Here is a 15,538-nt window from a genome sequence, read left to right as displayed (position 1 = left end):
AAGCTCACATTCTGCTGGTAATGACAGAACCATGACTTTTATAAATTTCTCTTGGATTATTTTAATGTTCTTTTCTTTCTCCTCATGGGCAGCAGGGTAAAGTTGGATGTGAATGGAGAAATAAAATCCTACCAGATAGAAGATTTATTTGCCTGGGGCGAGGGAAGAAACTTTCTTCTTTCTGTCACCTATATCACGTAGACCTTTACTCCAGGACTCAGAGCTGTGGCTATTACACATTCCCCCACAGGAATTATTCAGTTTTTCAATTCTTGAAACCACATTTATAAGCAAAATTATGAAAAATATAATTTTCCTCTATGTACCATTGGCTTGTTTGGATAAGCATATAGTTACTCTGTTTACCACTAGATAGGGTTTTAGTGAGTATAAGATGAAGTATTGGCAGAGTTTAAAAATGGGCCCCTGACCTGAGTCATTTAAGTGTGCTGTACTTGTCCTTAAACTAATATCAAATAAGCAAGTGGTGAAGATACGGAAGAAGGAGCTGTTTGTATAGATCAGCTACATTCTGGGAAAAATAAATTTTGATGAATTAGGCTGAGAACCTGACAACCACTGAGTATACTTTTCACCCCTTTGGTGGAGTTGGATATATTAATATTTATGTTTAAGGCATTTATATGTATATTCATATTTCAGGAGCAGTACTCTATTATAAAGATTCTTAAAAGTGACTGGGTTTTTGGATGATAGTAGTATTACAGAGAGTAATTGAAGTGCTTTTATTTTCTACAGTGTTTGAAGAAGTATTTCAAAAGTGTTTTTAACATGTGAAACCACTTTGTTTTTCAGTATCCTTGCCATGAGAAAGAGGACGTGATAAGTTGTTCAACTTATGAAATTCAGATTACATGTGAATTCTGCCAGGTATGTGTGCAATATTTGGTATTTCCAGCCCTTTTTCATATTTTAAGTTATAAAAATTTGCATAGGTTGTTTCTATTAGATAAATATTTTAGTGGGGTTTTTTCCATAAATAAGAAACCAATTATGTAGTATGTAGTTTAGCTGATACTCCTATTCTGTTTTTAAAATTATCAGATAAAAAGCATCAAAATACACTTAACTATGAGAAACAAATATATTTTATGCTTTTGATTTCTTCTAAAATGAGTTCCAAATAATATTAGCCCCATGAGATGTTCTACAAAAAAGCATTCAAATAGCAAATAGCTGTTGCAAAAATGCCATGTACTGGGTGTTCCCCTGGTCATTTCAGTTGAGTGTATTAAAGGCTTTGAAAGTCCTGCAAAAAATATGCATACCTCAACATTTCCCAGATTTGTTTGTCCACATTCTTTTTTTTTTAATATTAGCTAACTGACATTCCTATGGAATTGTTTTGGGAAACCTTACTCTGAAAGGTTAATAAGCTAGTGTTGGAAAAGGAACAATGTTACAGAATTATTGGTTGAGTCAAATAGAGTTGCTATATATAATTTCTAGAAAGAAAGCAAAAACAAACCTACAAGTTGATGGATGGAATAATTGGGAACTTTATGTCAAAATTAAAAAGTAGGAACGCAATCTTGGCTTGTATCTTTTTGTAATTGTGTTGTTTGAATCAGGATCCAGAAAGGTTCTTACGTCAGGAAGGGTACTTCAAAAAGTTTGTGGAGAAAATAAAATTAAGAGATAATACAAATCTTTCCATGAACTTTTTGAAGACCCCCTCATACATTTGATTAGTATGTTTATTAAAACTCTTGCTACCTAAAACAGTTCCCCCTTCGTCTGCTTTTTTCCCTCCCGTGACGTTTATTTGTTGAAGAGACCAGGTCAATTGTCCTGTAGATTTTCCCATGTATTTGATTTGGCTGACTGCTTCCTGGTGGTGGTGTTTGACATGTTTTTCTGTATCCAGTATTTTGTTGTAGTTGGAGCTAGAGAGGCTTGATTAGATTGAAGTTTGATACCCCTCCCCACAAATACTTTATGGCTTTCATCATATCAGGAGGCACCTAAGGTCTATTTATCCAACCTTTAGTGTTGTTGATTTAAGACCAACCGCCTTGAGCCAACCATTATAAAGTTCCTATCATCTTTTCTCCTAATGGTTTAAAAGTCAGACATTGATGACAGTTGCCCAGATCCATTTTTTCATTAGGATTTGAAAAGTGGTGATTTTCTAATTATTTTATTCTCTCTGTACTTATTAGATGAAATTCTTCTATGAAGAACTTTTCCTTCATCAACTATTTAGTTACCTGAAGTACAGTTTATGCAAAAAAGGCAGAATAAGTGCTGATCTTTTTTCTTTGTTTACGAATTTTCATATGCGGACAGAGTTTCTTAGCTGTTGGGTTGCATGGCTTGCTTGTCTGTCATAGAAGTCTTTACTGATTTACTGTATGCCAGGTTTTCTTTGAATCTCTTATTCCACCTATACTAGAGTCCTGTGAGATTCAGTCATTTTTAAATATGTATATTCTTTCACTTTTTACTGTTTTCTGTAGTATGTGTCCCTCTGCACTCTAAGGTTTCCTGGACGCTGTCTGGACGAGGTTACTACATAATTTTTGTCTTATTTTTCAGTATTTGGTTAGATATACTATTTTGTTTTTTACTTTTTATTGTGGTATAACATATAGAATAAAATGCACTATGTAGAGTAAAATCTGTTTTATCAATCTTTTCTTTTATGGGCGTTACCTTTTGTGTATTGTTTAAAAAAACCTTTGACTATTCCAAAATCATGAAGATTGTTTCCTAGTTTTTCTTCTATAAACTTTTGCTTTGCCTTTTGCATTTAGATTGTGATCCACTGTGACTTAATTTTTAGTGTCATATGAGGTAGGAGTCGAATCGTTTTTTTACTTATGTATACTTACTTGACATAGCATTGAAGGCTTTGAAAAGTTCTGCAAAAATAAAGCCTACATACTCGAGCATTTCCCAAATTTATTTGGCTACATACCATTTTTGTAAAATAGCTACTAATATCCCTATAGAATATGCTTTGGGAAACAGTGAGTTAAAAGAGTTGGTGTGCTAATGTTGTAAAAGAAATATTACACAATTATTAGTTGAGTCAAACACTGTCATTATGTAAAATTTCTAGAACCTGTTATTGAAAAGACCATCCTTTCTGCACTGACCTGAAGTTGAGTCTTTGTACAGGGTACTTCAGAAAGTTCATGAAAAATAGAATTAAAAGATAATATAAATCTTTCCATGAACTTTTTGAAGACCTCTGGTACAAATCAGGTGACCTTATATGTGGGTCCAATTCTGGACTCCTTTCTGTTCCACTGCTTTGCATGTTTATCATTGGATTGATACCACATTATCTTCATTATTATAGTTTTATAATGGGTCTTGATATCTGATAAGTCCTGTAGCTTGATTACTGTTCTTCAGGACTGCCTCACTTATTCTGGGTCTTTTGCATTTCCTTATAAATTGTAGACTCAGTTTCCACATACACATAAAACCTACTGGGGTTTTAATTGGAATTGCACTATATGTCTGATAGATTGATTTGGGCAGAATTGTCATCATATTAACATCAAGTCTTCCAATCCATGAACATGTTACATCCTCCACTTATTTATGCATTTTTAAATTTTTTGTGGTAATGTTTTGTAGTTTTTGTTTTTGTTTTTATGTATGGTGTACAATTTTTATTAGATTTATTCCTACATATTTGTTTTTAGTGTTATAAATGGAATTGATGAAATATAAAGAAGAGTATAATTGAGTAAATGATCAAAGCCAAAAGTTAAAAAATAGCAATAAAATGGATAAACCCCTTAGCAAGACTGATTAAAGAGAAAGAAAGTTAGCAATGTTGGGAATTTAATAGGAGACATCACCACAGATCTAGTGGACATGAAAAAAAAAAAAGGATGTTATGAATAACCATGCTAATACATTTAAAGTGTAGATGTAATGGACAAATTCCTGGACAACAAAGTGATAAAAGAATTTTAGTTTATATCTATTTAAAGATACTGAATTCATGATTTAAAACCTCCCCACAGAGAAAAACCCAGGTTCAGATAGCTTCACTGATGAATACTTCAAACATTTAAGGAAGAATTAATATGAATCTTACACAGATTCTTGCAGAGAATTGAACAGAATTAACATGTTTCAACTTCTCTAAAGCCATCATAACCTTGATACCTGGCAAGTTTGTCTCTCATGAGCATAGATATAAAAATCCAAAACCAAGTATTACCAAATAAAGTGTGTGTGTGTGCGTGCGTGCGTGTGCGCACGTGTGTGTGTCCGTCCCCATAGGGGGATTTATTCCAGAAATTCTGGTTGGTTTGTCAGTTGAAAATCAGTGTTGATTTACAACATTAAAACAATGAAAGAAAAATAAATCATCTAAATAGATGCAGAAAAGGCACTTGATAAAGTTCAATGTCTATTCATGATTAAAACTCTCAGGAAACAGATTGAATACAAGAAGCAAATTATGAGAATCTAGCCACCTTATTCTATTAAGCCAGACATTAAAAGATGTGCAAAAAAATGTGAAGTAATGCCTGCCTTCCTCACTAACATTTTGTTTTGAAAATATATTTAGTTTTTATAAAAATGTTACTTGTGTTAATATGCAATGAGTTCATTGTTTTGGCAGCTGGCCAGTTTGGGGATCCGGACCCTTGACCGTGGTGTTATAACACCACAGTCTGATCAAGTGAACAAACTGGCCAGTCCTCATTTTTTTTTTTTTTTTAATAAATTAACATTTTTATAATTTTTCTGTTTTAATATCTAATGCAGTCAGTATTGATAATAACTTGCATAAACAGAAGTTCTTTGGGGGTTCTGAATTTTTGAATATCGACAGTCCTTTTTGAGAACTGCTGGGCCATGGGGTCTTCCTCCTCACTCCTTATCTATTTATGTAAATTTCACTAGTGGTCAGTCACAGCCAATCTTGTAGGATACTTTTGCTCATATTTGTAAATTTAAATACCAGTATGAAGACAGAGACTATGATTTCTGACTTGGTCTTTTGTCATTTTCACAGTATTCTATTGGTTGAAGTAGTTATAAACCCACTCAGATTCAAGGGAAGGGGACATAGACATGTCCTCTCAACGGGGGAGTTTCAGAGAATTTGTAGTCATGTTTTATAGTTGTCAGAGAAAGGTAATAAATTAGATAGATACTGTAACCCAATTGAAATTATACTGTGTAATTAATTAAGAGTAGTTTACCATTTGAAGCTGTAATTATTGAAGAGTATTCAGTCTGGTCTGTCAAGATTTTGTGCAGCCAGAACCTCCTGTTTATTACTAAAAGGAAAATCTTTTTAGTATTGGGGAAGATAATTTAATGACATTTGCTTTTCCATCCCCATTTGAAGCTACCTTTGGGTATTTAAAGATCATAAATATCCCGTTACATTGTGTGCTTCAGGGTTTGTTCTATAGAGCATAATAATGAAAACTTTGTAGATTTGAGAAAGTGAGTTTTTATTGTTTATTTGGATAATTTTATATAGCTAATTATTCTAAGACAAGGTACTGTATTTATAAAACTGTAAATTCATAAGATGAATTTTTATTTGGTAAGCAAAGTAACTTATGGCAGAAATACCTCTTAGACAAATATTTCCTTTTTTTTTTTTAATCTGGCTTCAACATTTTTTTCTTATCTTTGATTTTCTGCATTTTGAATATGATATATCTAGGTGTAGATTTTTTGGTATTTATTCTTCTTGTTCTCTGAGCTTCCAGGATCTGTGGTGTGGGTTTTTTGTTTTTTTAAAAAAATTAATTTTGAAGAATTCTCAGCCATTATTACAAGTCCTTAAAATATTTATTCTATTCCTTTCTCTTGTTTTTCTCCTTTTGATATTCCCACCACACACGTGTTATACCTTCATCATTGTCCCACAACTCTTGGATATTTTGTTCCACTTTTTTCATTCATTTTTCTCTTTCCATTTCAGTTCTGGAAGTTTTTATTGACTGTCTTCAAACTCAGTCATTTTTTCCTCAGTTGTATCCAATATACTGATGAGCCTATCAGGGACATTCTTTGTTTCTGTTACAGTATTTTTGATTTTTAACATTTCCTTTTGATTCTTTCCAAGACTTTCCGTCACTCTACTTATATTACCCATGTGTTCTTGCATGTTGCATACTTTTTCCATTAGAGTTCTTAGCATGTTATTCATAGTTATTTTAAATTTCCAGTCTAGTAATTCCAAAATCTCTGCCATATTTGAGTCTGGTTCTGTAGTTTGCTTTGTCTCTTTAGACTGTTTTTTTGCCCTTTTAGCATACCTTGTCATATTTTATTGAAAGTTGGACATGATACATCTGGTAAAAGGAACTGAGGTAAATAGGCCTTTGTATGAGGTTTTATGTTTATTTGCCTAGGAGTTAGGCTGTGTCTAATATTAGCTGTAGCTGTAGGTGTCCAAAGCTAAAATATCCTCTAGTGTCTTTGTTTTTATTTCCCCTCTCATCTTTTGGTTTCCTAAAGAGACTCCTTAAATAGGGTCTGAGCTTTGCAGTTCTTCTGTCTACTCCACTATTATTAACAGGAGCCTCATTGATGTAGTGGTGAGGTGTAGGGAGAGCAGAAGCATTCTGTAGCCCTGTGATTAGGTCTCAATCCTTTTGTGATCCTATGCCCCTGGGCTATGACCTTCACAAGTTCTTCCCAGCTTTACCCCTTCCCCCTTAGGTTAAGCAGAAAGAGTAGAGGGGAAGGGGCTGGAGTTAGTTATTTCCTTTCTCCAGGTCTGTTAGGCTCTTGTAAAATAGTTTCTTTTGAGAGTGTAGTCCTTCATGTTAAGAAGAACAGAATACTCTAGGCATATTTCAAAGTGGTTACTTTCCCCCTCCTCCTGCTAGACCCATGAGGGGATTTTTTTCTCCAGTCTTCACCCTAAGATCCTAGTGGGGCTCCCATAGTTAAAATGCAGGAAAGTGTGTCCCACCCCTAAGACTGGGTCCCAGGAGTTTTTACTTCGCAAGCTAGTCTACACAGCCTCTGGCAATTGGTCAGTTACCCTTTAAGTATTCCTACCAGTACTGGCTCTAGCAGTAGACTTCTAAATTGGGAAACTATGATTCTCAGTGTCTGCCTTTGTCTACTTTTCTGTGCAGCAGATTGCCATGTGACCTCAGTTCTCTGACGTATCTAAGAAGAGTTGCTTTTCAGTTTTTTCATAATTTTTCTTGCTGTGGGGACAGGAGTGATGACTTTCAAGCTCTTTATGTGTTGGACCATAAATCAGAAGTCTAGGCCAGTGTTTTCCTGTGTCATCCTTGTACCTAGTGCAATATCAAGTTGTTCACAGGCTATTTGACAATTATAGTAGATAAAAATTTGTTCGCACATTTTACAAATTTTATATATAAGGTTAATTATGACTTCCTAAAAAACCTTTTCTGTTATCCTTGATCATTGTGTCCATGCTTAAAACATAAAGGAGCGACTATTGTGGACCAGCATATGTTTCCTAAAAATAAAGTACATCAAACCTTAGCATAAAATATTGGCAAGAGCTTTGAACTGGACTCAGAAACTTAGGCTGTGGTCCCAACTATACCACTGAGAATGGGTTGGAAATTTAGGATTTAGAAAGAGATCACAGTTAGTATTACCATAACAAAATCTGTATTTCTATTTTATCTCTTTTACTGAAAGGAGAGTTCCCTGAGGCTGGGATCTATTTCTCTTTTATTTTTGTATTTCCCTTTGGGTCTTCATTGTGCTTCACACAGAGGAAAAGGAGTAAGTTCAAAAAGGGACTTAAGAGTTTGTTTCTAGACAATTGATGTTTTGGTGGGATATGCAGATACAAATGTTTAGCCAGTAGATAAAAATATCCGATTAGAAACTAGGACTGGAGAAGAATCAACATAGTGAAAATGTCCATACTACCCAAAGTGATATACAAATTCAATGCAATCCCCATCAAAATTCCAAAGGCATTTTTCTCAGAAATGGAAAAAACTATCCAGACATTTATATGGAACAATAAAAGACCACACATAGCCAAAGCAATGCTGAGCAAAAAAAATAAAGCTGGAGGCATAACACTACCTGACTTTAAGCTATACTACAAAGCTATAATAACCAAAACAGTATGGTACTGGCATAAAAACAGACACACTGACCAATGGAATAGAATAGAGAATCCAGAAATCAACCCACACACTTACTTCCATCTGATCTTTGACAAAGGCACCAAGCCTATTCACTGGGGAAGGGACTGCCTCTTCAGCAAATGGTGCTGGGATAACTGGATATCCATATGCAGGAGAATGAAACTAGATCCATACCTCTCACCGTATACTAAAATCAACTCAAAATGGATTAAGGATTTAAATATACACCCTGAAACAATAAAACTTCTTAAAGAAAACATAGGAGAAACACTTCAGGAAATAGGACTGGGCACAGACTTCATGAATACGACCCCAAAAGCACGGGCAACCAAAGGAAAAATAAACAAATGGGATTATATCAAACTAAAAAGCTTCTGCACAGCAAAAGAAACAATTAACAGAGTTAAAAGACAACCAACAGAGTGGGAGAAAATATTTGCAAAATATACATCCGACAAAGGATTAATATCCAGAATATATAAGGAACTCAAACAACTTTACAAGAAGAAAACAAGCAACCCAATTAAAAAATGGGCAAAAGAGCTAAGTAGGCTCTCTCTCTAAGGAAGATATACAAATGGCCAACAGACATATGAAAAAATGCTCAACATCACTCAGCATCCAGGAAATGCAAATCAAAACCACATTGAGATACCATCTAACCCCAGTTAGGATGGCTAAAATCCAAAAGACTCTGAACGATAAATGCTGGCGAGGTTGCAGAGAAAAAGGAACTCTCATACATTGTTGGTGGGACTGCAAAATGGTGCAGCCTCTATGGAAAATGGTATGGAGGTTCCTCAAACAATTGCAGATAGATCTACCATATGACCCAGCTATCCCACTGTTGGTAATATACCCAGAGGAATGGAAATCATCAAGTCGCAGGTATACCTGTTCCCCAATGTTTATTGCAGCACTCTTTACAATAGCCAAGAGTTGGAACCAGCCCAAATGCCCATCATCAGATGAGTGGATACGGAAAATGTGGTACATCTACACAATGGAATACTACTCAGCTATAAAAACGAATGAAATACTGCCATTTGCAACAACATGGATGGACCTTGAGAGAATTATATTAAGTGAAACAAGTCAGGCACAGAAAGAGAAATACCACATGTTCTCACTTATTGGTGGGAGCTAAAAATTAATATATAAATTCACACACACACACACACACACACACAAAAAAAACCGGGTGCGGGGGGGAAGAAGATATAACAACCACAATTGAAGTTGATACGACAAGCAAACAGAAAGGACATTGTTGGGGGGGAGGGGGGAGGGAGAAGTGAGGGAGGTTTTGGTGATGGGGAGCAATAATCAGCCACAATGTATATCGACAAAATAAAATTTAAAAAAAAAAAAAGAAAGAAACTAGGACTGTAGATAGACATTTTGCTACATTTTTCCCATAACTATACGGTATGATCCTTGAAAGGTTGCGTAGCATTTACTCATTTAATTTTTTCGAATGAATGAAATCTGTTCATTTCACTGATAGAACAGTGTTTCTAACCTTTTCTTTATAGTGTAAAATTTACATGTTGCATGTATTTTTCTACTCTCATAATAAGAAAGTGGAAGATAGGGTTAAAATGTCAGTAAAAGTGGTTCATTTCACATTCAAATAGAAATGTAATAAGCTTAGTGAAAATTAATTTTGAAATTGATGTTTTAAATTACTCTTCATTTAAAAATATGAACTGTAAAGTCTTTAACTATCTCTTTATATTTTATTATAGGCAATACAAGGACCTGTGGAATATGAGTGATGACAAACCCTTTCTATGCACTGCCCCTGGATGTGGCCAGGTAATATATAAATTACTCTAAACCATTTTTTATATTCCCATTTATTGAAACACTGACAGAATATGTTGTCATTAAAAGGATGTTCCTGCAATGTTTTATAAAATTTTAGAGTTAGAATTTAAAAATCCAGAAAACTGGGCCGGCCCGTGGCTCACTCGGGAGAGTGCGGTGCTGATAACACCAAGGCCCCAGGTTCGGATCCCATATACGGATGGCCGGTTTGCTCACTGGCTGAGCGTGGGGCTCACAACACCAAGTCAAGGGTTAAGATCCCCTTACCGGTCATCTTTTAAAAAAAAAAAAAAAAATCCAGAAAACTTTTGGGAAAAAATTGTTTTTCTCAATAGCATATCTGAGTTTTGGAAAATAAAATCTAATATTGGTGTGAGGGTTACAACTTATAATACAAAGGTGGAAACTCTGGACAAAATCTAGGATTTAAAAGTATACTAAGGGCCGAGCCCGTGGCGTACTCGGTAGAGTGCTGCACTGGGAGCGCGGCGACGTTCCCGCCGCGGGTTCGGATCCTATATAGGAATGACCGGTGCACTCAGTGCCGGTCACGAAAAAACGACAAAAAAATACAAAAAAAATAAATAAATAAAAAATAAAAGTATACTAATTTGACCATTGTTGGTTGAAAGTTATTGCTAAACTGCCTAATTGGAAATCAAATGTACACAGTCTTATATGAGAATTATTTTACTTGCTGAACTCTTATAAAATTAACTGATATTTACTTCTGACGGTATCATTAATGTATTAATGTTCTTAAGTCTAACAACTATAATATAGAGCACATATGGAAGCTTCAGAAAATATTTGTTTTTTAACAAGCCAATAAATTATTAATCTATTGCTGTAATAATTCTAATCTTAAAATGACTATAGACACTAAGGAAGACTGAAAAAATAAATTTAAAGCATAGTGAAATTACAACAAAGTACTTAAATATACAGACTATAAATTATAAATAAGCATTAAAGTGCTTCATTGGTTTACATTTTTTAGTTGATTTTTTAATTGATATTTTAAATTATGACATAATTAATACACTATAAACATATGCACTTTATTGTGTACAATTGATAATTTTTAACATATCTATATACTCATAAAATATAACCACAATCAAGATAGTCAATATATCCATCACTACAAAAGTTTCTTCATGCCCATTTGTATTCCCTCTCAGCCCTGCCATCCCTTTAACCACTGATCTGCCTTCTGTCACTGTAGATTTGTTTACATTTTCCAGAATTTTATATAAATGGAATTATACCATGTGTACATTTATCTGTCACCTTTTACTGCACATAATTTAAGATTTCTCCATGTTATGTGATCAATAGTTAATTCTTTTTCTTTGAGGGGTAATATTTCATTATTCCACAACTTATTACTTCACCTGTTGATGGATATTTTGCTTATTTCCAGTTTTTAGTTATTGCAAATAAAGCTGGTGTGAATATTTGTGTACTAGTCTTTGTATGGACACATGCTTTCATTTCTCTTGGATTAATACCTAGGAATGTAACATTGGGATCATATGATAGATATATGTTTAACTTTTTAGGAAATTACCGAACAGCTTTCTAAAAGAGATATACCACTTTACATTCCCACCAACAATGTATGAGAGGTCTTGTACCCTATGCTTCTCAGTTTTTAAATTTTAGCCATTTTTGTGTGTGTGGACTGGTATCTCATCATGGTTTTAATTTGCATTTCTTTGATAACTAATGAAAAGATGAGCATGTCATGTTTATTGGCCTTTTGCATACATTATTGTTTGTGAGGTATCTTTTTAAATCTTTTGCCTGTTTTTAAAAATTGGATTGTCTTTTAATTACAGACTTTTAGGAGTTCTTTATATATACTGGATACCAGTCCTTTGTCAAATATTTTCTCCAAGTCTGTGGTTTGCATCTTAACTTTTATAATAATATCTTTTGATGATCAGATGCTTAAGTCTAATGTGTTGATTTTTTATCTTTTATAGTTGTTGCTTTCTGTGACTTGTCTAAGTAATTTTTGCCTACCCTTAGGTCACAAAGATAGTCTCCTTTGTTTTCCTCTAAAAGCTTGCTTTTTTATTTAGGTCTCTTTTTCACCTTAAATTAATTTTTGAGTATGGTGTGAGGTAGGAGTTGAAGCTAATCTTTTTTTTTTTTTTTTTTTCCCGTACAGTTTTTAAGATATTCCAGCATCATTTGCTGAAAAGATTTTTCTTTCCCTCTTAAATTGGTTTGGCTCCTTTACTGTAAATCAAATGATTGTATAACTGTGGGTCTATTTCTAGGCCTTTGTATTCTGTTCTGTTCGTTAGTCTGTCAATTTTTATGCCAGTACCACACTGTCTTGATTACTCTAGCTTTGCAGTTAGTGTTCCAGTCAGGTAGGATAAGTTCTCCAATTTAGTTCTCCTTTTTCAAGATTGTTTTGGTTAGTCTTTTAATTTTTAATCATTCTGGCAAGTGTGTAGGAGTATCTCATTATGATTTTAATTCATGTGGTATCTAAGAATGTTGAGCAGGATAAAGATGGGAGTTACCAGGGTTGGTGCTGTATTAAATCGGTTAATCAGGGAATGTGTCTCTGATAAGGTGACAGTTGAACAAAGACACAAAGAACATGTGGGAACAAACTTTGCATGTATTTACAGACTAAAGAAACAGCAAATGTAAAGGCCTGAGGAGGGAATGGGTTTGGTATGTTTAAGAACAGAAGGACAACTATTGTGGCTGGAGCATGTAATAATCAATGAGGAGAAGGGTAAGAGATGAGGTCAGAGAGATAAAGAAAACAAGACTTATCCTGTAGGGCTTTGTGGACTGTGATAAGGTGTTTTGGATTTTATTAACAGAGCAGTAAGTGTTAAGAGTGGAAGCAGGGAGGCTAGAGGCTGGCAGCGTTCCACGTAAGAGACGATGGTAGTTTGGACTAAGTGGTAACAGTAAACATAGAAATAGATTGATTTGACATATATTTTATATACATTTTCTATAAAGTTAATAGAGCTAAAAACTGCAATTCGTAGAATCCTTTGCCACTAGAATTCAGAGTATAATTTTAGGTTCCACCAACCAAATTTACTCTTTCTGGTAAATCAGATTTACTTTAACTTCTTGGATTTGGTACTGAGTTAAATGGAGAAAGTGATGGTATTACTCAAGTCATTCGTTTTGCCAGTTTGGATTGAAAAACACAACTTGATTTTGTAATCCCTGGATTACAGCTAATAACAATGTTTCTACAACCGGTATTTTGGCAATGACCAGTGTTTACCATGCTGTTCTAGTAACCATTCTTGGTTGAGACTTAGTCTCAAACAAGCCCTTACCTTCTAATTCTCTTCTGTTTGAAATAGTTAGAATGGTTTCTCTGTTAACACTCATGCCATTTTTAATAAAAAGTATTAGATTTAAATTTACTTCAACAGAAGAAAAAGAAACCAATTGCTACATGTGTGTATGCGTATCACAGGAGATTGTTTCTTAAAAGACCTCTCTAGCATTAAATATATATGAGAGATTGTCAAAAAGTTCATGGAAAGAATAATTTTATCTTTTAATTCTATTTTCCACAAACTTTTGGAAGTACCCTCATATGTGAGAAACATTAAAAAGTTAGAAATATTTTTTAGTCTCCTTACTATGAAAGGAGTTAAAACATTCATACTTCTTCCCACCTTCCCTTTCCTGTCTCCTGATGTCTGGTAATCTATTTTTACATTGTCAAGGCTTATAATACTTACATTTTGTCTTATAATCTTTAATTCCCATATTTGCCTACTTCTATATTAAGAAAGAGTAGCTAGAGAAGAAGAGCGAGAACTAAGCTTTAGGGGGCACTCCAGTGTTTAAAAGCCAGGAAAGAGGAAGAGGATGTTGCATAGGAGGCTAAGAAGCAGCAGCCAATGAGGAAAATTAAGTCCTGGAAGTCAAATAGAAAAAATATTTCATAGTGGGAAGAACGATAGAGTCATATTGTTGATAGGATAAGATGAGAATTCAGCACTTACTACTGAATTTAGAAACTTAGTAAGAGTAGCTTTAAGTGAAAAGGCAGTAACAACAGTGTGTTTGGAGTAGGTTGAAGAGAGAATGGAAAGAACCAGAAATGGAGACATTGTAAGACAGCTCTTTCTTGGAGTAAAACTTAAAGGAAACTATGACATATGTAGCTGGAGGACCATTGCAGAAATGAGGTCCTTAAGTAGGTAAGAAAGGATGGGATCTTGTTTCATTTTTAAAATGAAACTAGGACCATACTGCACAATTTTGTATTCTATTTGTATTCAGATAACATGTATCGTGAGCATTTTGTGTGTTAATTGAAAACATGGCTTTACAAAAAATTATTAGGTAGTATTCTATTGCTAGAACATGAGCCATAATTTATTTACCTATCCTTCTATCATGAACTTTTAAATTAATTCCAGTATGATAAGCCACATTGTGATGAATATCCTTCTATATAACCCTTTGTATGCATCTTATACATTTTTAGAATTAGAATTACTGAATTAGAATGTATACACATCTTTAAAGTTCTTCATATGTTTTGCCAAATTATTTTTAAAAGCTAAATCACTTTTTTATTCCAATAGTTTAATTCTCACTGATAGTTTTAAAAATGAGTACCCCAGTCCTGGGCATTATTACATTTTTTTGGCGTATATTTGTTCCCTAAGATACGTAAAATAATATCTGTGTTATAATACCACCTTGTAAATGACCAAAAATAACCTGTCTGTATCATCCATTTGTTAAATCCTGCTGAGAACAGAAATGTTATGTCCCTCTTTAAATTGAAATAATATTTCATAGGAAATTGAAGGTTCTTATAGGAATTGGTTTTATAAGCACCAATTTGGTGGTGGTAGAGCAAATTATTTCTTGTCACCATTAAATAGTGACATTATTCAGAATTTGAATTTTAGCTTTAACACACTTAGAAAAATTTAAATTTCAAATAGATTTTTACATTTTAAAATGCATTTTGTTGATAATATCACTTCAGAGAGAGGCTTATATAAATCAGTGCAAACAGTTTTAACTGTAGACTCTTGCCATTAATCTTTTTTTATATTCCTATTAGGTATTCCACAGAAGGACTTCTGTTAATTTCACTTGTAAAAAATGGTGTTCAGTTGAATTCAGTAAAAGAGACAAAGTGAGAAAATGTAGTGAAAGATTCATTTAACATTGATACTCTGCTATTTTATTGGTAATATCTTTGTTTTTGAAAATTATTTTTCTTATTATTTCTTTGGTAGAATGTTTATACATTATAAGCTGTTTTACTAAGGAGATAAAGATTCATTTTATATTTACTCTAAAGTCTCAATGGAGGCTTATGTGTGTGTGTGTGTGAGTTAATCAGTAACTTTCTGCTGTTAGAGTCCTTCAACTAGTCCTTCAACTGGCTTGAAAACTTATTTGTGCCTATTTAATAGTTTAAATAGAAATAATAATATATTATGGATGTGAAGTCATGTTTTAAAAGCAGAGTGACTAATTTCTTAGGAAGTTAATTCTGGTAAGAGTAGTCAAGCCTTGGAAACACAAATTTCCCTGATATAAGAGCTTAAATTAATTGA

The 15,538-nt window shown here is 33.7% G+C and overlaps 1 protein-coding gene across 1 annotated transcript in view; it reads left to right on the top strand.

The window, feature by feature from the left end:
- Positions 1 to 15,538, top strand: part of ATF2 (activating transcription factor 2) — an 80,887-nt gene that overhangs the window by 18,034 nt on the left and 47,315 nt on the right. Inside the window, exons 3-4 of the mRNA XM_063098094.1 lie at positions 817 to 891; positions 9,863 to 9,932. Coding sequence (XP_062954164.1) covers positions 860 to 891; positions 9,863 to 9,932 — 102 coding nt within the window. The 5' untranslated portion in view covers positions 817 to 859. The remainder of the gene's footprint in view (positions 1 to 816; positions 892 to 9,862; positions 9,933 to 15,538) is intronic.

Source organism: Cynocephalus volans, chromosome 1, assembly GCF_027409185.1.
Source record: "Cynocephalus volans isolate mCynVol1 chromosome 1, mCynVol1.pri, whole genome shotgun sequence".
Classification (NCBI taxonomy): Eukaryota; Metazoa; Chordata; class Mammalia; order Dermoptera; family Cynocephalidae; genus Cynocephalus; species Cynocephalus volans.
This window is presented reverse-complemented; position numbering and strand designations above follow the sequence as displayed.